Source organism: Chiroxiphia lanceolata, chromosome 3 (assembly GCF_009829145.1).
Source record: "Chiroxiphia lanceolata isolate bChiLan1 chromosome 3, bChiLan1.pri, whole genome shotgun sequence".
NCBI lineage: Eukaryota > Metazoa > Chordata > Aves > Passeriformes > Pipridae > Chiroxiphia > Chiroxiphia lanceolata.
The window spans coordinates 51,536,351-51,559,645 of record NC_045639.1 but is presented as its reverse complement, the minus strand read 5'-3'; the positions used below and the strand labels follow the sequence as shown (position 1 = coordinate 51,559,645).

The 23,295-nt window shown below is 38.7% G+C and overlaps 2 protein-coding genes across 12 annotated transcripts in view; both read right to left on the bottom strand.

Annotated features, from left to right (window-relative positions):
• CCDC170 (coiled-coil domain containing 170) overlaps positions 1 to 13,263 on the bottom strand; it is a 40,993-nt gene extending 27,730 nt beyond the window's left edge. For 2 of the 11 annotated variants that reach the window (XM_032684548.1, XM_032684547.1), the window contains exons 1-3: positions 8,862 to 8,926; positions 5,191 to 5,239; positions 1,736 to 1,867 (exon numbers count right to left, since the gene is read on the bottom strand). In XM_032684548.1, the coding sequence (XP_032540439.1) occupies positions 1,736 to 1,867; positions 5,191 to 5,239; positions 8,862 to 8,923 (243 nt within the window). In that variant the 5' untranslated portion in view covers positions 8,924 to 8,926. Of the gene's footprint in view, positions 1 to 1,735; positions 3,177 to 5,190; positions 5,240 to 8,564; positions 8,681 to 8,861; positions 8,927 to 9,115; positions 9,560 to 13,145 lie in introns of those variants that run through there. The other 9 variants (XM_032684558.1, XM_032684554.1, XM_032684555.1 and 6 more) reach the window with 9 other exon arrangements.
• Positions 13,264 to 14,547: 1,284 nt separating this feature from the next.
• Positions 14,548 to 23,271, bottom strand: ARMT1 (acidic residue methyltransferase 1). Its single transcript, XM_032684566.1, has 5 exons — positions 23,189 to 23,271; positions 21,726 to 21,831; positions 20,942 to 21,183; positions 19,344 to 19,509; positions 14,548 to 18,397 (listed from the first exon to the last, which is right to left on the bottom strand). The coding sequence occupies exons 1-5, from the start codon at positions 23,239 to 23,241 to the stop codon at positions 17,630 to 17,632; spliced, it is 1,335 nt and encodes a 444-aa protein (XP_032540457.1). The 5' UTR covers positions 23,242 to 23,271; the 3' UTR covers positions 14,548 to 17,629.
• Positions 23,272 to 23,295: the final 24 nt, after the last annotated feature.

Genomic DNA, 23,295 nt, shown 5'->3' with positions numbered 1-23,295 from the left:
ACCTTGCACCAGCTCTGTTTGTCTGACTCCTCCACAAACAATTTAAATAACAGCTGTCAGAAAAGAATTCACTTTTCCTCTCACAGGGGAGAAAGAGGAAGTGGAGCTGGCCACATCACAGAGAAAAGGCTAACACTGAGAAATCAGGTAGGAGAATCACCCTTGCAGCAGCAGCACAACTTTCAATAAGCTTATGCTTCACATGCAAGTGCTGGTTTATCAGACACCTTGGAGCTGACATAAAGCAGCACTGACTTTAAGAAAAGCAGCTTGGCCTTTTCCCAGGTTCATGGGCTTCATTTCCATACTCCACCCTGTTCTTTGTGCTAGCAGAAGCACTAATACAGCTACGAGGTGAAATAAGATTGGGAAACTGATCTGGCTAAAACACAACTGGAAAGGAATGATTTTTTCAATTGCATCGACAAAACAGTGCATCATAAAAACTACACATACAACTGTGCCGGCACAAGGGGTGGGGCAGTGTGGGGAAGGAAATGAGCAGCTAAAGGAACAATAGAACTGCTTTGCTTGGCAGCTGGACCAAACTCTGGTATCTCAGAGTGTTCATAACCTTAAAATTTCTCTGTGGTTCAACTCCCCATATGATATTTTTTTCCTCTGTCCATTGTCTTTGTGGTCAGTTCCAATAGTAGAAAAAGCAAGAATAATCCCATATCATGAGTTTTACAGAGCACTCAGCAGAACAAGGCTCTGACCTCAGCTGGGTCATGAAGGTCTTTATTAACAAGAGCATGAACAGCTGCTTTCTTGACTATTCTTTTGCTTTTGCAAGCGCAGTCTTGAAAGAATCTATAAATCATTCAGTCGTTCTGGCAATAAAGTCATTCAACATTTCCAGTAATAAATTCTTTGTATGAGAACATGAGATTCTGTATGGCTTTTTAAAATTGAAATTTAAAGCACTGATCTTGGATGGATGTTAAATGTAGGGGAACTCTGCAGTCATTTCAGGATCAACTCATCAAATTAAAGCTCAGCCAATGGACACTTATTCCTGTAGTTGTGTCTGGATACTGTAAATATATGTAAATAAACATAAGCATTTCATGTCTTCTAAAGGCAAATTTTACTCCATTTTAAAACTGACCAGTGCCCACACTGCTGACTTTGACTGATCAAATCAACTTTAGTCAGTCATACCCTACAAAAAAATATTTGTGGAAATATCCTGTAATAAAACCTCTCCTGAGAAGCACCGTCTAGACAGCAGGAAGAGCTGCAAAGTATGTGTACGTGTTCTTCAGCCTTTCTAGTTACAATCAACCTCATTAGTACATACAAAATTTCACTGATGATAAAAGCAAAGCAAATTTGTGGAGCTGTGATTTGAATAAAGAGGAGAAATGGGTAAAGATGAGCAGCCATATTTTAACTCACCAGCAACAACAGGAGGACATCTATTAGAACTTTTACACAACCCCAATTTAAAAATACTAACTTTCAGGTTTAAAATAAAGATTGAATTTAGATGACAATGATAAAAAGCTAGACTGCTTCAAATCTTTCAAACAGAAACTCATAATTAGCGCTTGATCACAGAAGGAAGCAAAGTAAAAATCACACAAATTCTAAAAACAAAAATGTTACAAAAACCCAAAAGTTTGTTGCAAAAGCAAGTTTTGGGATTTCTGCAAGCTTTCCATTCTCTGTATAAAGTATCCCCAAAGAATTTTTAGGTTTAGAGAAGGATTTGAAATGCTTTTAAATGTACCTCTGACTCGACACAATCATACTTCACTGAAAGTGCTGCAAGTTCACTTTGAGCAGCTTCAGCTGCAGCTCGATAGTGATTCATCTGCTCTCTAGTGACAGGAATATCCAAAAGAACATGATCATGAGAGTCCTGTGAAGACAGTATGAAAACAAAACCATTGGAGATTGCACTTTTGAACATTTTTACCGCAGTGCTTTTTAGTTTGATAAAGCACATTATTCCGAATACGCTATTCCCAGAGTAGCATGCCCTTACTGAAAAATAGGTTAAACAGTCACTTTTCTGCCACTCACTACTTTAATCTGTAAGTTTAGCCACAAATATCAGTGCTAAAGTATAACAGCCTGTAAGATATTCCCCCTCAACAATCCCATGGCCTTCCACTACTTTCAGCTCTGACTATTTCCAGCAGTTTCTATGTATTTGGCAACATTCAAAAGGTCCCTCTTCGACAAAGCTATCCAGTCACTCTTTTAACTCACGTAAATTTTAACCCAATGGGAGTCCTCGGATGTATCTTATGCAAAGAACCACTTTGGTTTTTAGACTTCAGTTCCACTGCTTGTCCCCTCATTTTTATTTTGGAAGAATTGTTGAAAAAAAAGCAGTGGCTACTAACCTTCTCTGTGCCAGTCATGATTTTGCCGATTTCTATCATATCTAACCTCCACAGTCTCTCTACCAGGTTGAAGAGTCCATATCTACTCGGATACTTGTACCTGCCCCTCCAAGTCACTTTTTGGTTTGCCATTTGTTCTTTTACTTCTAACCTGTCAAGGCTAAAGGTCCTTTAGAACTTCATCACTAGGATACAACTTCAGCCTTCTGACTGATGTGTTCTCATCCCCAGCAATCACCATGATGACTTCCCTTCATTCTTTTTCAAGTCCTGATTCTATGGCAAGCACTGCCTCTGTGTTTCTAGCACAGTCTCCTTCACACCACTTGCACAACTCTTTCAGCTGTGCCCTTTAGATTCTACAGCAGGCTTTCTCCTTTTTGCACTCCTCTGCTCTTCTAGAGTAGAGCAGGAATGCAATGGATTTCTTGGCCTTTATTACTTAAGTCTTTCAAGAAGAAAATTCTGACCTGAGGTCTTGACGTGAGTTTTACTAGATGGAACCTTTTTTTCAATTGATAGTAACTATAAAATAATGAAATGCAACCTCTTCAGAACACAACTAAGTTTAAATTATGCTGGGAGCACACATGGCATAGGATCGAATGTGATATTTTTAATCCATCAGCTCTCACACAGGACTGCAATCCTCATGCATTTGGGTATGCATTTCAAAATGCAAAACTCCCCCAGCCAATCACTGCCGTTGGAACAAGGCATCCCAATAGAGACAGAGACAAGGTGTCTTCCTTTCATGCTTTTCTACATCAGCATCAGTTTCCAGGCTGAGACAAATTACAAGTGCAGCTCCTACCCATCCTAAACAGAAAAAAAAATTAACAGTGAGTAAAATAAATCTCTACCAAGAAACACACAGAGAGATCCCTGGAGAATAAGGTAAAACTACTAGTTAAGACTGCAACAGAAGATAAATCACCTTGGATTAGTTGCTATAATATTGCCAACTCTTTGTTTTCATCTTTCTTCAATGTGCTAGTAGACGCTGGATTAGACCCATCAAGTTTAATTGCATTCATCTCCCCCAGAGACACTCAGCTGTGCTCTTTCATGAAGGACTTGCCACTTTCACCAAGCCAGTCAGATACATGGAGTAAGCTCACGGCCACATACAACACAATCTCAAAGATAAAAGGGCTGCTAATGTTCTCAACACTTTATCACCCTGCTGAGGGAGTGAGGAAAGGCATGTGCCACCTCCTTGGTACTTTGTCTCCCTTTTGCTCCACTCGTTTCACACTGTACAACCACATGAAGTTCTTTGATGTAGAGAGTGTTTTTTCATTCTGTAATACACCAGGGCTCCACAACCATGGATGGAGCTTGCAAACAGTAACGCTGTATGCCATTTATGCATGTTATTATATTTATAGTACTGTATTAACATAGATTTTTTTTCTTCCCTAAACAAACACAGCCACTTATGACTTCACAGAAGGAAGGAGTACATCTCAAAACTGATGAAATAAAAACATTTCAGAGTATAGATGAAGAAAGAAGCCCCCATTCAGCAGCAACAACCAATGTAACAGCTTTGCAGCTGCAACTTCCAGAATCTGTGTTTTTCATACAAATCTAGATTTTAAAATGATGAGCACTTTAAAGATTCAGATACACATCCAAAAGGATTAAAAAAAAATAGGTTAAAATGAAGCCAAGTGTAAAAGTCAATGGGAATTACCATTTCACTCATCTACAGTGTTAGTGAGATTTACAGAGGCAGATCTCTGCATACTCCAGTGCCTTAGCACATATGAAGCTAATCACACGTGGTAGCATCACACTAGGAAAGTTAGCATTACCATCATTTTTGGCAGGAAAAGTGCATGCTTTAGTATTAATACTTTTCTATGTTTTTATGCTTTGCCATCAGTCAGTAGCAAGTCTGATCTTTAATAAGACCTATCAGACAACTCAATTAACTTGGCATGACTCTACCGTAGGGACAAAATTTGTAATGGGGATGTGGCACTTTTATATCTCTGGAAAAATTCGGATTTGTGATCTTTCATAAGTACTCTGTAGTCTATACTGATTACTGTTAATAAAATAGAATTAATTAAGTGTTAAAAGAATAAGAGGCAGTAGACAGGAGAAGCCTTAATATACTATCACTCAATCCACTCTAAATAATCTAGGTTTTGGGTGGTTCTCCCATTCACATTATTAACTTTTTTGATCCTTTTCCACTTACCTGCAAGAAAATGAAGTTTTCATTTAACATCAAATGCTAAACAGAAGCTAAACGTATATTTACTATATGTAAGAGCAGTATCTACTTGGACCTTTGGCTTTGTTAGCAATAAATGTTCTTTAGAAAATCAACAATATATGGTCATTGTTGTTATTGTTGCCCGTTTTTGTTTTGATTTTTTACCAAATAACTACCTTCACCTCCCTGGAAGTCAGCTTTTAGTTGGCAAACTTCATTTGACTAAGGAACAATGAAACTTCAACAACCTTCAGTGGTTTTACACCTGTCCATGTACTTTGAAATCAGCCAACTTTTCAAGTCACTCACTCCCATTCTGCTTTTGGCAGCTTTTATTTCCTGAAGTGTTTCTTATTTCAGCCCTAGCAAATGCTGCTACCGCTGCCATTGCCTGCACACATTCTCTCTAGCCCTTTGCCAAACCATATGTTTAAAAATGTCTTTATTGAAACAGAAAGCCCTCCATAAGCCTTTAAGCACCACTGATACCCTGAGTGACTTGTCAGTGCACTGCCTCTTGCCCACAGCAGATGGGACACTCCTCAGGGCAGGGATTTCTTCTTCCCATTCCCAAAGCATCTAATCACATTGGGGTTGACATACCAAAAATGATGACTCGCGAACCTTTGTCGAATCCATTCTTCCTTTGCTTCTACAGAATAAATGGGAGGGAAGGGGAAGAAAGGTTGAAAATTAAATAGATTTGCAATATGATGGCACATGACATTAATTTTTAACAGGCCTGCTGTACTAAACTTTTTCATAGGTTACCATCAGCAAAGTTGGGCATAAAAGCAGAACACCATGGGAAAGTTTCTCTAGTAGCTGCGTGTACTTTGATGGCCTCCACAATATTCAAACACACACTTAACTAAAACAGACACCTTCACTTTGACTTCTCAAGGTCACATTCATCAGTTCAGCTACACAGTCAGCCTTTGTGCAGTGATCTCTTCCTTTGCCACTGCTTTTCACATGCTCCAAGTTTTATTTCATCTCTCCTTTTGTCCTGCACGTCTTCTACACTGACATATTTCAAAGTTAAAAAAAAAAAATCTGAGCAATTACACATGATCTAACTTAAACTGACTGGACACAGTGCAATATTCAACAGTTTCTATAATTCCCAGTGTCATAACTGTTCATATTCTGAAAACAAATGAAATGACAAATCCCAAATCTGTAATATTTCTTCCCAAGACAAATGAATGCTCATGGGTGCATATGTGGATGAAAATTGTTCTAACTTCTGAAAACACAATTCAACAGCACAGTTTATTATTATTATTATTTGCCGCAACAAGTAAGAAGAAGACATCCAACATGAAGTACTGGGAAGAATGGGCAGTTGAAAAATTTCCACACAGAATTTATCTCCATAAGCAATCACAAAGAAATGTTAGTCCTCAAACTTGTTATTGGGTCTGGAGGCTAAGGTGCTCTCCAGGACAAGAGGAACCAGGAGGAATTCATTCTGTATGGGCTGAACTGCTGAAAAAGGGATCTTGAATATTGTTTTGATACTCACTATTCTACCTACAGCTAGAAACCTAGTATTAAAAATTTGTTTCCATCCACAACCTAACCAGCTTAAATTTCTGAATAAATTGATCTAAAAAGAAAATTCTACTTCAGTATGCAGCAAACACATAATTTTTTTTTTTTTGGAAAATAATCTATCCTACTATAAAAACAAGTTTTAGAATACATTTCTTTTCATAAAATCTACAGGATAAAAAGCAAATCGTATTTTAATAAGTAACATGAAAATCAAGCACTGGACAATTTTTAGAGATTAATTTCTGAGTGAAATGCAGGAAAGGCAGGCAGCACTTGGCTACAGCAGATTTTTCTTGGTAGCAGCAGCTAGCCAGCCATCCAGCATGCACATTGCTTCAGAAAAGCCACAGCAGCTACACGCAGCAATGCGCATGAGAGGGGTAAGACACTATTACATAGTGACTCAGATTTTGTTAACAGATGCAAAAACATATTAAAATTAATTGGAGTCACTTCAAGGGAGAAAAAAGTTCACAAATTAAATATCTTGTATGTATATTTTGGGTAATGTTGACTTCTTTATAGATAATATTTTGCCTAATTTGCCTGTCAGGAATCTCAAAATGTTTGTACTGATAATGACTTATTAACATAAATCAAAATTTGCACATAATATTTCACAACTATTTCCATTCTGTCAGTTGCTCTTGCACATCTTAAAATGCCAGAAATAACCAATTACTTTTGATCACTTCCTGCTCAGTAAAGTCTTATTTCCCCTTTGCCGATTTCTCCTTGTAACTACACCCAATTCATTGCTTGCATTTTGTGTAATTCTGAAAAGTTCTCTTCTTGTTATTGTTATATGTCTGTGAAGTTTTTCTGCATTAGTGTACTGTTCCAGAAGCATGTAAAACTAAATGTTCCCAGCAGTTCAGATAAATTACCAAAGAGATTTTCTAAATTCCTTTCAGAAGGCTACTGCTGAAGTCTACTCTCCTCCCTTTGCAGTAATCATTGAAAGGTATTACTGAAGATAAAAATCACCCTCTCGTGTTCCTCTACTTAAGAGGCCAATTTCAAGCTTGATTAACGGGCCCAAATTAAAGTTTCATCACAATAAAAATTTTAGTCTTACCCGCTACTACTACAAGCAGCAGTTAAAGCGTTTTCATCTTACATTTTTCTCTGTTAAGATGACTTTCCATTTATATGTAATAAATGCATTTAAAATGATGAAAGACAGCACTCATCTCAAAGCAATTACAGAGACACATCACCTACTCTAAACGTTGCTTAACATGTTTTCTGAGTTACTTCATCTTTTGTCTGCATGAATAAATTAAGTAATATGGCACTCTCCTGACACTTTCTCTCACAGCTTTTCCAAAATTATTAACAAAAAGCTGCTGTGTTTATTTCCAAAACAATGAAAAGGGTAATTGCTAAGATAAAATTAAGTGCTTATGCAGGGATTTGTGCAAACAACTTGTTCTACTGCTTTTGCTTTATCAGTGTTGAATAGAGTTAAATAACTTCTGCAACAGAATAATTTAGATGCGAGATTTAAAAAACAGACCCTCTTGCAATGCCAACGCTTGCAATTTTCCTACAATGCCTATTATACAGCAATCAAGAAAACACAAATATTTTAGAAATATTTAAGTGTGCTAGTATATACACAATTAAAGACTGATTAGTGCTGTAGTTTGCTTTACCAGTTGTAACCCACATTTTATAAATACATAGTTTCTAAGGTGCTTCTGAGTCCCAAAAGCAACATTCACAAACTATTTGACTTCAGATAGGTAGAAGGTGGAGCAGGTTGCTGCCATCTCTAACAGTAAGCAGTGCTAACAAAAACTTTGTAATGGGGTCATAACAATTGTATTTAGTATAATAGCAGTTGTTTGCCACCACAAACTACCAGAATTCTGTAATTTTTTGTCTCAGAGCAACATAACTTCATTACAAAAGTGATGTTCAACTGTTAAGGAGGTACCGAGCTGTTCATACAAAAATAATTTTTTTATCTTTTGCAATACAAAGCTGTTACAAGTTTTCTACTATATCTTCAGTACAAAAGAGTTTGATCCTTCTAAGCAATATTCTCTCCCTTAAATTCACATCAAAGCCAGCAAACCAGTTTCAAAGGAAGAAGAGATGCAAAGAAGAAATTCTTAGATAACTACTATAAATTCCTACTCCGTGAAAGATACTCCCTTCTGCAACACTTAGGAAGAAAAATCTTTTTGACCTTGAGTGTATAAAGATAAGCTGTAATGATCAGGTGAAGTTCATTGAGCTTCAACTGCACCACATGTGGGTCACTGGGTACAGCTCTGCACCTGCAGAAGTTGTGTTTTGGGGGTTTGGTTTTTTGAGTCAAAAGTGGTTGTTTGGGGTTTTTTTGGGAGGGGTAGAAGGGGGGGGGGGTGTTTGAAAGGCAAAATTAAATTGAAAATTGAAAAAATGACTTGTAGAGGGGGTTTACAACGAGCCTCAGGGTCAGTCAGCCTCCACAGCAACACCGAAAAAGCTACTGAAGAGTGGGGGGAGAAGGGGGCATTTTTCCAAAAACAGGGGTTTATTTTCTAACAGGGGAATTAAAAAACAAACAAACAAACAAAACAAAACAACAACACCCACCCACCCACCCCAAAAAAGAAAAAAAACAACCCAAAAAAAACCAAAACCAAACCACAAACCCCCTAACCACACCAAGACCCTCTGCCCTTTCTGCCTTGCCCTCCGTCCCTCTGTTACCGCGGTACCTGCGCTGCTGCCCGGGCCAGCCCGCCGAGCCTCCCCTGCCGGCCCTCATGGCCGCCGCCATCCCCTTGGCAACGCGTCCCGGGAAAGGACGGAGGGGGCACCGCGGTGGGGCCCGCGGCGAGGGAAGGCGGGAGAGTGTTCGGTGTGTGGAGGTGAAGAGACTTTACGAAGAGATGCTCACAGAAACGTGGGGCTTTTTGTTGTTTGGTTTTGCTGTTTTTTTTTTTTTTTTTTCACTTCAAATAAACGTTACCTGAAGAAATTGGCTCAAATTTTTCCTCAAAAAAGTCAAAAGAGGCGATCAGAGCAGACGACACTTGAGCAGCAGCTGCTGTTCCTCGGGCAGGCTTTCCTTCTCCCCTCAGAACCTGGAAACGAACACCTCCGCAGCCCCGGGACAGCAGCCTTCCTTGATGAACGCTAAAGTACCTCCAGCTGAAAGAGCACCTCCTCCTCTTCCTCCTCACCTTTCACCCAAATAAAGTGGCTAAACATGGGAGGAGAGAAACTGAAGATAGCAGTAAAAGAAAATTAAACCTGCGGGTGCATCGAGGCTGCACATAATTTTCTCTGAAGAGCCTGTGAGCTGTTTAATCAGCTCATCCCCGTGCCTCTGGGCGCAGTGCCATCTTGCACCATTTCTGTACTCACAAGTCAAAAGGTGCCTCACCTTTCCTAGGAATGCTGACTTAATCATGTTTTCCAGAAAACAACACGGAAAAGCTAGGGATAGTACTCTTTTTTTTTTTTTTTTTTTTTTGTCCTCGTCTCTGTGTGGCTGAAGCCTTTTCACTGCTGCTGCCAAGGACAGAGAAAACGCCTACCCAAGCAAGAGGGGTGCTAGCATGGGTCATCACCCTTATTTAAATGGCTGCACTGCTGAAATCGCAGAGGTATACAGTGCCATCCCTCAGCTGGAATCTGCCACTAAACTCATAAAGGACAGGAGAAAAATAACTTAATGTGAGGAAGGAGTGCTGGGAACAGGTCAAGGGAAATGGAGACCCACATGGGCCTAAGGCTGTGCAGCACAGGCAGCAGCAGTGGCAGGAGCCACTGGCCTCCATCTTCCTAAGTGTTAGGGGAAAGACAATTGCTGTTGGTGTGTGGGGTGGCGACAGCTCCTTTGGTGGCATGTTTCCAGTTCATCCTCAGGGGTGAAGGGTGAGCTAGCAGCCACACAGGATGGCATAGGGGCACGAAAATGTTTCACAAACCCCATTGTTCTTACTGTACACAAATGCTGGTGCTGTAGCAGAGGAGTGAAACCCAGTAGGGCACTACTGAATCAAGATTATTCAGTGCTGACAGAGCAGATGGGGGTGCAGAGAAGCAGCAAAGCTGCTACCACCACACGGTGCAAAATGTTGCTCCAGGGTAACCTCATTCTGCATTTATTAAGTGTTTTTAACCGGTTAAATTTGTGCTTGTGGTCTTACATAAACCCAGCATAAATCTGGCACAAGTTTTACTATCCACTGCAAATTTGAATAAAAATATCATCCTAGATTTGCCCAGCATTTGACTACAGCCTAAACTGTCCTATTACTGGAGCAGCATGCAGATGCAGAATTAAATGATTGTGAAACTTTTTCCTAACTTGCCTAAGCATGTGCTTGAGCACACTTCCCCATCACTAGTCCTGCAGTGCCACGGCTGGTTCAAGAGCTATACTTCAGCCACTTATACAGCTGTATCTTACCATAGACCTATGAAGTTATTTGGCTTTAAAAAAGCATGCTGAATCTGATGAACTGCAGCAAGAGTAAAAATAAAAGAGGTAAGAAAAAAAAATGACGTAGAAATTTCATGTAACACTCCAAAGAAGAATGGGGCAGTTTGAGGCTCCATTTGACTAAGAAAAAAGTATCTTATTACACAATGCTCACACTTAAAAGTGTTTTACCCTTGTGCTAATATTCACAAGTAGAGTTCTCAAAAGGACTCCATATTTCTTTTCCCTTAACAGGGACAGGAAATAATGACTTAGGAAGGGTTACTTCAGAATTTTTAATTATAAATAATTTCAAGGAGTCATTTTCATTAATCAAATTCATGTTTTGGTATAGAAACTACATGGACAGGATGTTCTCAGCTTTTCTGAGCAAAGAATGATGCAAAATTTCTTGAATATATGTATGTCACTCTAATTTTTGAAACAGAATTAAAAAATTACTCTAAACCTTCCCTTCCCTGAAAATGCTCAGTATTGAGAAAAGATGCTAAAACTGACCTGGGATATGAAAACCCAAACCCAGTACCCAGTACACTCAAAAATATACAAGTTGAGATTCTGCAGGTGTTGAAATATCTGCTCCTAACTGAATTTTCTGTATGTAAATGAGAATGGATATATAAGAAAAATTTCAAAGCTAAAAGCCATGTGATGATGTGGACAGCTTGCCCCTCACTCGATGAAAGAGACGTCCTTTGTATCTTGTAGGATATAGATGGATGGAGAGGAAGTGTCTGAAGTACCCCAATGGTACCAAATTTCTGATCACTTGAACCAGAGATTCTCTTAGCATGTGACACAAATTAGCAGAAGTCACCTTTCAAAGTGCTTAGTATGCCAAAGGCTAAAACGATGTTCATTAATTCTACTGCTCACAAATCTTGTAATTTAAATTTATTTTAACAAGTGATTAAAAGACTGAATCAAAATATTTAATATTAGTTTTGAACTCAACATTTCCTTTTTTTTACTAACACTATAAAAAAAATTTATTGACCTCAAAGCATCAGCACCATATTGAGAAGGTGAAGTATTTGTATTTTTTCATGTACACGAATTCCATATGATTTCCTGAACACATATACACTCATTACCTAAAAGCAGCTATGGCTGAGGTAGAAAGAACTGTACACTAGCAACATTAAAATAGAAAGAGGTTCGGGGAAAATTAATCCACAGGACTTAAATTATCTCCTAACTCAGCTAGAATAATTAGAACGGCCACATTTTAACAAATATTTGGCATAAAGCTCATGGGCATTACTTTCCAAGGTAGTAATTTGCTCGTTTTCTAGAAGGTATCCACTCCAAAAGCAGAGTATGTCCCACCAAGCTGTGCTCCTCCTCTACTCCCTCAGATCACTAGTATCATCCTGTAGTGGAGAGCTTTCTTGAGGAGTTTCATATCTTCATCTTACCTACTTCAAGGTTTAAGATGTGTAAATTGAGTGTAGGTAAATTGTGTCTGATAACAGTTACTATTGTAAATCTGATAGTGGACAATCTTAAGAAGGATTACCTAGTCTGATTAAATTCATCTGTTCTTCTGCCTAACCAAAATAAGAGTCCTGTTTTCCCCAAAAATCTTTTAACTCCCTGATATGCACTGCACAACTAGTTCCTGCTAGCGCTTTCCATCAGGACCCAGCAAAATAGCAGCAAAACCTCCTAGGGCCAGGGATGCAGTCAAAGCTCCATATCCAACAAATGCCAAAGGCATTCAAGTGTAGCTCTAATGAGGATCGCTTGAAAACAAGAATACAGCCAACTATGGAAAAATGGGGATGTTCTTTGGTCACAGAGAACCCTTGCTGCAAGTGGTAGGCCCTTCTCTCTCTTGAGGAATTTACCTGTCTCCTAATTCCCTAACCTTAGGCCATGGGTACACATATTCCCTGGGTTGAAATAGGATTGTAATGCAAATAACACAAGAGTCACTGGACAGGAGAAAAGTAGGTGAAGAGTCCCTTCAGCTAGCTTGAGGGAAGGCTCCTGGACTCTAGCCCTTTTTCCAGAATTGTTCTGCATTTTACACAGATCCTAGACCAAAATTAACAATTATGTATGCCTATAAGCCATCTAGGATCAGAACACAGTGCACTTCCTGACCTATAACAGTTAAGATATTTTCTTGGGAAGTGGGAGTTAAGAGCTGAAACCTATTCCAGGCCACAAATGGTTGTTAAAAGCTGGTTTTGTTTCCTGAACAGCCTTTCTGTACACACCACCACTGAAGGAAAGCATGGATTTACCAGTTTGCAGGTCCTTCTCTGCTGCATTAATATACACAAGCATTGTAGAGATTAAGCCTTGCTGAACTTCAAGGACACTGTGACTACCTCCTGGGCAGTGTTCTGTATGTTAGCAGGTAAGAGGGGAGAAAAACTCCCTGTGATCCGCATGTGGAAAGATGCAACTAACTGTATCGTCAGGCCTCTCATCAGTTGGAGTCACTTGGAAAGCATCGGCCTTACCATGATAGTATAAGACTAATGAACTAGTTAACATTAAGAAAGTGAAAAAAAAAATTTACCCTGATACATCTTACCTCAGCTTTTAATCTTTTACTTCATGAGACTTGGAAGAAGTAAGTGGAATCCCAGGAAAAATTAGTTTCTGTGAGGATGAAAATTTGGCTTCACAGGAAGTCTGAAAGACTAGATGATGTAACTTACTGAAAAGTGGTACAACAAAAGCAGAACACAAGTACTGAATATGTTTATTCATTGCAAATTATCATAATATGGCATTTTTTATTTCTTTCCCAGTCACAACCAAGGCAGATGAGCCAAATGTCAAAAAGCACTGTAAATAAAAACCTTTCTCACAATACGTCTGCAGCATTCACAACAGCAAAGCTGAGGCAGAATGTGGATTAAATAATCTATAAATTAATTATTAATTCATATAAAAATGTGTTTAAGTGGCCTTTTTTATTTCTAGGTCTGTTAGAAATAGAAACATATCAGCAAGAACAAAAATGTATCTTTTTTAGGAAAAAAACTTCAGAACTAAATAAGAAAACATAAACAGTCCATGGTATAGGAAGTTTTTTTCCTCACATGTGTTCTGCCCCTGGCATATGAGAAAGAAAGAAAAGGACCATTTTAACCAGCACATTTTCACAGTTTTATTTTAAGATCCTTAGGTGTTAGCTGATTTTGGACTTAAGTTATTGCTTTGAAAAAAAAAACAATCACAAGGTTTTTTCTGTAATTTTGGGTAAACAGAAGGTTGGTAAGCAAACAAACTGTTAAGTGAAAAAACCCCTAACAGTTCTGTACAAGATTCCATTTTGAAATTTGTATTTTATACATGATTAAGGTGGGGTTTTTTTAGATTAAAATCATTTCATGAGGTAATTTTCATGCAACAGGGTGAACGTTCTTCCTGTCTGATAGAGCACGGGAGATAAATGTGCCTCACATGGAACAAGTTGTTTAATTCAATCACAAATGCAAATACACTATGAACTTTAAAGAAACTATTTCAACACCAACAGTTAGGGTTTATGGGACATCAGCAAGGTGTGTAAACCAAAGTGGTTTGGAAATGTTTTAGTTACAGCAAGTGTAACACTAAAGTATTTCCATTTTTGCTGAGAACGCATGGCCCACCTATCAATTCTGGAAGTGATCCTGACAATGATGCCATCACCTGCACCAACCTTAGTAAGTAATTACCAGATACATTTTCAGAGATTCTCAATGATTTTTAAGGTTTTCAAATTTGAACAGGTATATGAATAGAGTAACAAGTTAGAAAATTCCCTATTACTGCCCTGTCTTGATATAGAAGGATATTTTACGATATCTGTCTCTTGCATCTGTAGTTTTCAAAACCTCATTGGATAAATATGCTTTACAGGTTTTTGTATAAAATCTGTTTCAGAGAAAAAAACTGAATTAATTTAAGTTGGCTTCCCCAGTTACTGAAATAGAATAACAATGTTTGACTTTTGCACAAAATTATATAATTTATTTCAACATTCTTTCAAGTTTCCAGTCATACAATCAACTTATTTTCCACATCAGTTTATCTTAAGGAGCCTTATATGTGTAAGAAATTATTGTAGATATCTTACATGATGAATTATCAAATATTATCAAGTGTGTACTGGCTTTCACTGTGCCTTAGACATTACTTTTCCTCTTGTTTCATCAGCAGTGAAAGTCATCACCATCAAAAATTGCTTGGAAATACAGTTGCTCAAAAAGTATAAGACAAAAATAGAAGTAAAAACCATTGCTTTGTTGTGGTCCTCCGAATTAGTGAAAATGCCCTTGGGTTTTGCCATAAGTATTCAAATAGCATAGGAAGTGAAACTCCCAAAAATGTGGGTGAATGTACAAATCAGTAGCTCCTGAGTTATACTGTACAAGCATCTTGGACAATCGGTTGCAATACAGATGTGTAGAAGCCAATTTCTTCAATACTCAGGGAAAAAAATATGCTATATTACTGCACATGCTATTGTTATAACACATGCTTTATGTTGTTCTAGTAGTAAATTCCACCTAAATGCAGCAGGCTCATGATGCCATTTCATGAAGCTATATTACACAAGTAATTGACACCAAGTAGCTACAAAAGCATTTCCTATTTTCAACTAAACTGTGGCAAACCCATCAGCAGAGCACAGCATTTCATCAGAGTATCTGTCTTCATTGCTTCTTTGGGGCATGGGAGAACGTAACACAGGCATTTTAGCACCATTTATGTTTGGAAGTTTTTTCCACAGAATCAATCTAAATTTTACAAAAATCTGGCCAACCAACAAACAGAAAAGTATGCTCCACATTCAATTCTGCCTGGAGATAGCACTTTGCAATTACAGCAATAGAAGTCAAGCATTTGGAAGTTATGGCTGTGCATTCCTCATGTAGCCATGCAGTCATACTGTGTATTACCATATAAACTTCTCTTTGTGAGGGGCAAAAGATGAGAAGTGCTCATTTAATAAACTGGATAATAGAACTTATTTTTTTCAGCATGACATCATCCCTTACATCAGCATGCACATGCTAACCTACGAATGACATGTCTCACGGCACTCTTCCTCACGAACATTAATGCACAATCTCCAATGGGATAATTCAGTTAACTGAGCAAATACCACAGCATCTCCTAAGTGATTTAGTATTTTGTAGGATTCTATTTCTCATAACTTCATAATTTTAATTTTCAATGATCTGCACTGTGAGTTCTCAGCAGTAACAGCTTGAAAGCCACCTGGGTACAGAGACACATTAAGAACCACTGAAAAACAAAAGCAAGTTTCTGAGCATGTTGTAAGGATTGTGTAAGGGGCATTCGTCAGGGGTGGCCTCAACAGTGAAACAATCCTTTTCTTGTCCATTACACTCTTTCAAACCTCTCCAGCAAATTAAGTCAGCACCTTACAAACAATCTGTCCACAGGCAAAGCATATTTCTTCCCCTGTTCATTTCATGTCTGAACTAGGCGGGAAGTTTTCATTCCATATATTCTACAGTTTCCACCCCTCCCTTCTTGACCCAAAGTTGTTGCTTCAAAATGCACTTAAAACAACTGCATTTCACAGATGAGAAACTGAGGCTCCAGTGCCCAGGTTCATCGTGTTGTTTATGTACTTAACCAAAGCACTAAAGCGAGAGGCCTGCTGAGCTCTCTCCAGTCAAAGAAACCTTCAGCAGTCTGACCTTCAGCTGCCTTGACTGGATTTCTAATTTCTGCAGTTCAATCAGGTGCCTAAGGATGAGCATAAATTCACCCTTTAGGAGTACTAAGCCAGAGATACAAATAGATGAGAGCACTAAACCCAGGTCTCAAAAGCAGAACCTTACCTACTACTATCACATTGCTTCATGAAATTCCTTTCATCTTTGTTTTAGAACACTTGACCTTAAAACTTTAAAATATTCTTTAGATTTAAGAAGAACACAAATACAAATAATCAAAGTCATCTGCATCTAGACCATATTTATCCATTTTACAGATATTTACTGTATGAACATAATTAGCAGCAGCTTTTGAGACCAGGGTAGAAGAGAAGAATTGGGCACCTAACAATTCCAATTAGCAGGAAACCTGTATGGCATATGCTTCTCTAGCATATACTTCTCAGTGCAACCGGACTTGTATTTCCCCCCCTCAAAAGTAAGGCATCTTTCATAAAACAACAGACACATAAAAAACAAATAAAGACAAATAAAGAGAATTACCACACAGAAAGAGGCAGCAGTGCTTGAACCACATACACTGCTGACAGGCCATCTGTAATTCAAGTCCGCATTAAATCTAAAATCCAATTAATGCAACTGTTCATTGGTTTGTTTATTTGGGGAGGGGGTTTTGTGTGCTTATTTTTGGTAGAGGTCCTTAGATAAACAATATGTTCAATGTTCTTAAAATGAGATTTTCCTTTCTCCCACTAATCTTTCTACAAGATGGGACAACTCCCCTCCTACAGGCAAACTGGCCAGCAACATCCATTTGTATCTTAAAATTTAAATTTCATTTTCAATCCTACACGAATGTTTACAAGCTGTCACCCAATAACTTAGCACGTAATGTACAGCAAACTATAATCAAACATCAAAAGAATCTGTCTGGAATTAATTTGTGACTTCTCTAAAATAATAACTTTCATGCAATGCCTGGCATGTGGAGCACAAATTAGCCTGAAATAAGTAAATACACGCTAATGTGGGATTGAGGAAATTGTTTCTGAAGCAGATTTTTCACTTGTTAAACTATAGACTCATACCCACTAATGAAGAAAAAAAATATTATGGACAACTACATATTCATCTTAAAGATCTGCTGATGCTGGACATTAGGAAAACAAAATATATCGAAATACAGATGATTTACATATACAAAGACCATTTGTAAATTTCTGCACGACATTAAAGTTTTTTGTGGTACAAAAAGAACAAATCACTTGGGAGGAAAAAGTGCAAACAAGAAAGAATCTTTGCTGAAGCCAAGCATGGAATAGAGAAAGTAACTAGACTAAATCTCTCTTTCAGAATATTAAGAATGATTTAGCTAGAGACCAGCATCAAACTGAACTACCCCATATTTCCCACTTACCATCCACTCGGGTTCAGAAGCCTGAATTTGTTCACCTTGTCCAGGTTTTAGGCCAACCTGAGTGTCAGATTTCAGCGTTCTCAAACTACAGAGAGGCGCAGGATGAAACTTGTTCAAGGCTTGATGAAACGGGACACTATATTCCCATTTTCTATCTCCTGTTAATTTTCTGTAGTTTAGATCACCTTTGAAAAAAATCAAGTTTGACTTCTGTAGCTCAGCATACAAGTCAGGAGCAACTCCACCCATACTGGAGAAGTCATGTGGCAAAGTCCAAAACATGTGGTCACAGAAAACCCAAACTCCCTTTTTCAAATTGCCCTCCCAGTTTATCCCACACCTAGACATCCACATATGATTAGCTGACTGCAGTTGTTTAAGAGTCCAGTTAAAATCATGCTTTGTGGTATCTGACACATACCATGGAATACTTTTTCCATGGAAATAGATTTCATCAGCTAGCTTTGACGATAACAAGAAATCAGCCAACACAAGATCACTTACAAGTTCAAATCCAGCATTATCCAGGATTATGTCAACTCTAACATTACTTCTTTCTGTTCTATTTTTTTTGGCATTTACAAGTAATGACCAAACTTTTTCCATATCATTCACTAAGATGTAAGGTACCATGTTTTCCAAGGATTGTAAGGGACTAGATTTCTGAGAGCTGTCTTCACCAGCTGAAAAAGAAAGGTCACACTTATTGCCCCACAATGACACCTAGAAGGAAGAAAAAAACAAAACACATTTGCTAAGTCTCACTGTAGTTACATTCTGAACTTCACAAACACTAAAGATTTTGTTTCCTTCTTTTTGGTTTAGGTAGTGAAGGCTCTGACTCCACACTCAGCTTCTTATACAGATATCTTAACATAGATGAGATTTTGTGGAAGAAACAAAACAATGCTCTGTATTTCTGCAGGTATCAGAAACACGCATCAGAAGTGACAAAGATGAAAGATTTAGATCAACACAGATACACTGATGACAAAGCTTAAAACACAAATATTCTCCATACTGCAATTCCAAAAAATATCTGTGGTAACACAGAAAAAGGAATATTAAAGCAGGTTTATTTTTCTTATTACATGCAGCCAAATAAGTATTTTAAGTATATATATTTTAAGTACTCACTAATGATCTCTTTATAAAGATTGATCGAATTGTTGCCAGCTAATGGACTTCTTTGTAATCTTAAGATACTTTGGATATTGTACCCAAAGGCATTATAGTCATTATAAAGCTTTTAAACAACTTCTGGCCCAGACTGACTTCTAAATTTTCCTCCAAAGAAGTTTAAAAATGTTTAAAGTGTCAGTTAAAATTTACTGTTTTAAAAAACTATAGTTAAATACCAAAAAGGTCATCTGAACTTAAAATGTTCGAGAAATACTCAATTCAGGGAAAATTGCTGGGTTTTCTAATACACAATAAAGATCAGCAGTTAATGAAAATGTCGCATTTAAGACAAATAACCAAAATATAAATATTTCCACAGTAGCAGCAATACAGTATGGCTATCAATCAGGATTTCATCACATTTTTTACAAAAAAAAGAGCTATATTTTAATTTCCATATGAAATTTCAATTATTTACAGCCTCAAGTTTTCGTTTGTTTCACAGGAGAGATATTTTAAATTCTTGTGTTAAGCACTAGTAGTTTACCTGCAATAGCTTAAAGAGTTCCTCCTTAAGTTGCTTTTCATCTAGATCCTTGATGTTCTTAAGAAGTTCCTGAAAGTAAGTGCATAAGGCAATAACAGCCTCTTGGGATTCAAAGAAATTTTGAGCCTTTCCTTCCTTAAATACGTCAAAGTTGTCAATAGGTGGGCTAAAAAGAGAACAAATATATTGACATACTTGCCATGACAGTACATGCAAATGAAGCTCAAAGGTCAGCTTTTTATGCTGTACTACAGGCCCTAGTTAGATTTTCCATTTCTCATTTGTCATACTAGACTTTCACAAATCTCAGTAGCAGCCTGATGTTGTATCTCACTGGAACAGACACTATGCAAAACATTTTTCTATTTCCAGCAATATATTCTGAAAGTGAACAAGTGCTCAGTCACAACAATTCTGGGAACTGCACATACAGTGACCATTTTGAACTCCAACCTTCAGGCACAGATAACTAAAACTGTAACATACAAGCAAACTAATGTGGAGAACTGCTGGCCCAACTTTAAATATGTTTTTCTGTGCTGAAGTTACTTCCCATACCGGATTCTCTTACAGTGATAGGAAGTTATTCCTGTGAAAGTCTTTACTAGGACTCTGGAAAATTAACATGACAAAGATGAGAATGTTGTAATATATAAGAAATATAAACCAATCTATCATGAGACATATTTGCACATACACCTTTCAACAAATGACTGAACTTCCATCAAAGCATATGCTCAAGAGGAGATAAATAATGGAGATCAAGAAACTTAAATCTTACTAATGAAAAGTATCCACTCACCTTTTCAAGAGCAATCAAGCAGATCCATCTCATATTTGAAACTTTTGATACAAGAGTTCAAATTACACAATATACCAGTAGAAACTGAGTCCCATTCCTGTGTTTGCATCTCTGCAATACTATGGGTAAATCCAGTATTCATGGAGCTTTCAAATTCTTTTGACACCAATGGGAACTTAAACTTTTCACTCCTACCCCATGTCATTGTACTGGCACCTCTCCACAGTACCAAGCACAAGTTTTTCCTGCAGAGTTATTTTTAACCAGGATCAGCTCCCAGAGTTTGATGCAACACATGGTCTGTGTGCACTGCTGTAACGAAGAAGCTGGTGTAGATTGAACAACGGGGCTGCTTAAGGTGGGTAAACTGCTATAAAAACAGTTCTCAAATGGTAACTTCAGATTTCAAGCAACAAAACAAGTTAGAATTCTCAACAGATTTGTGGCTCTCACACTCCCTGTTTTAGGCTTAAGAGAGAATTCTAGGCTAACAAACCTTTTAGAAATGCTACCTGATTTTCATATCTCAATTCAGATTAGTCTGCAAGAAGGTCAGGCTATAGTCAAGCTTAAGAGTTTTCAAGTAGATCAACTCCTTAAAACTGAAGCAAATTCTGCTGTATGGAAGAAGAAAAGGTATTAATTTTAATTGAAGTATGAGACAAGGGAAAAGGAATATGGTAAAAGCTTAAGATTTTCCATTATCTTACTCCTCAGCTGTCTTTCTTCCTCCTAAAATAGAAATGGGAAAGAACAATGTTTTTCAAAGTGGCATACCAAGCTAGTAAATACTTACTTCTGTGCTAATGCTGCATGAATTCTTCGATACATATAACACTCTACAAACAACCAAGGGGACTGAAACCAACTTGGTTCTCCATTTCCATTTGATAAATTTCGTTGGTAGTCCAGGTATTGGTTCCACAGCGCAGCATCAGGCAGCTCATCTTCCAAAGGGGTCACTGGTTTGTCTGTCTGCAGTTCATTCCGCAGTTTGGAGAGGAAAGATATAGCTCTCTTCTCTGCTTCAACACCCTTCTGAAACAAGCGGAGAACAAAAGTTCCTATTTGAACATTTATTCCTGTAGAGACACAGATCAACTTTTCATTAAATATGTAAGTGGTAAGTTTTAATTGCCAAAGGCGAGTCCCTGACAAATCAGAGCTTGATTCAACAAAACATATTTTGGTGAATAAAGCTCATTTTAGATTTAACATCCTAAAATGAATTGCCTATGGAACTTCTTTTTAGATTGGACTTTTTGCTTATTAGAGAGGAAGAAAGTATTGAAACACAGAAAGTGCTACAGTCTATCAAACGCTACATCAACACAAAAACCCAAGGAAGCGAAGCCGTTGCAGAAATGACAGACCACAAAAAGGTTAGACAGAGAAGTGAAATACAGAACTAATCAAAAACATCTACAAGAAAGAGATGATTTTAAAAAAACCAAACAGACAAAAAGATTGAGACAGACAAGTAACAACTGTAGTAAGAAATCAGTAAAAACAAGGCAGAGAAGGGGTCTCAAGGGTTAGGGAGGAAAAACATCAGGGAAAAGAAGAGACCTTACTCTTACCTCACCATGTTCTTCAAAAAATTCATTTTTATGTCGATGCAGAGTATCAATAACTCTTGTGAGGATCTGTGGCAGTCTGTCTTTAATTGTAAAATATGCAAAGGATCTAAAAGGGATAAAAGGAACAAATTTTTATTATTGACAGCAAATGATGAAATAGCTTCCCTCTGTAAAAACAAATGCAAGGTCTTTGTGCTGGTTTGGGCTGGGGCAGAGTTAATTTTCTTCTCAGTAGCTGGTATGGGGCTGTGTTTTGAGTTGTGTTGGAGGCAGTGCTGATAACACAGGGATGTTTTCAATACTGCTGAGTTCGGCTTACCCGGAGTCAAGGCCTTCTCTGTCTCTCCTACTAGCACACCATCCTACCAGTGAGCAGGCTGGGGGTGCACAAGGAGCTGGGAGGGGACAGAGTTGGGACAGCTGACTCCACTGACCCAAGGGACACCCCATACCATATGGTGTCATGTTGAGCAGTGGAAACCAGGAGGAAAAGTTGGCTGGGGGGTCACTGCCTGGGTACTGGCTGGGCATCAGTCAGCTAGTGGTGATCAATTGTTTTTATTGGCTTCACTTGTTTTTCTTAGGTTCTCTTTGTTCTTTTTCTTTCCATTATAATGTAATATTATTTCAATTATTAAACTGTTCTTATCTCAACCCACAAGTATTCTCACTTTTACCCTTCCCATTCCGTCCCCCTCCACCCTACTGGGGGGCTGAGTGAGAGGGCAGCTGTGTCGTCCTTGACTGCCAGCTGGGGTTAAAACACAACAGTCTTAAAAGTAACTTTATGTGCCTCTAAAGCAGTGGACAGTAGTAACAGTAATAAAAACTCCTCAAATGGGTCAGGTTCTTAGGTCTGCTTTTAAAGAAAAACAGCAGTCTTTTCAAGGAAGAAAATGCTAAATGATTTGTCCTGCCAAAACAGAGAAAAATTGCAGCTAATTCAATGCTAAAACGTGTTCTTTAATTGTTCGGTTGCCCCGAAGCAGTCAGGGAAATATCAAATTAAAAGGACAGAGACATGTTAAAAGTTTAACATGTATCTCCTACCGACACGAAAATCCACACTCACGCACTCTGCACTACGTACTTCATTTACATTTCCCCGAAAGCCCGTTTATGTTTGAGGAGGACAACAAGCAGAACGTAACTAGCCCTACAGAGAGCGCCAACATGGCCTGGAGAGTTATTTTTATTGCAAGATTTCCACCCGGCGAGTCGGAGTCCCAGGGCCGAGCAGCGACACCAGGAGCACAGCGACGCTTCCACACCGGCCCTCGGCCCGTTCCGGGCGCTCCCTGCGGCGGCACCGCGGCCACAGCGCCGCCTGCCGGCACTGCGGCCCCCGCCCGCCCCGCCGGGCCAAGACCCGCCCCCCGGCTCCGCCCGGCGCCTCACCGGCCGCGGGGCGCCGACCGGTCCCTCGGCTCCCTTCCGCCCCCCGCCCCGCTGCCGTGACGGACCCCTTGAACCTGCCCGACAGGGACACGGGGAGTGCCGGCACCGCCGCCGCCATCTTGCTCCACCCCCCGCGCGCCAGCTCCCCGCCCCCCGCCCCGCCCCGCCCCGC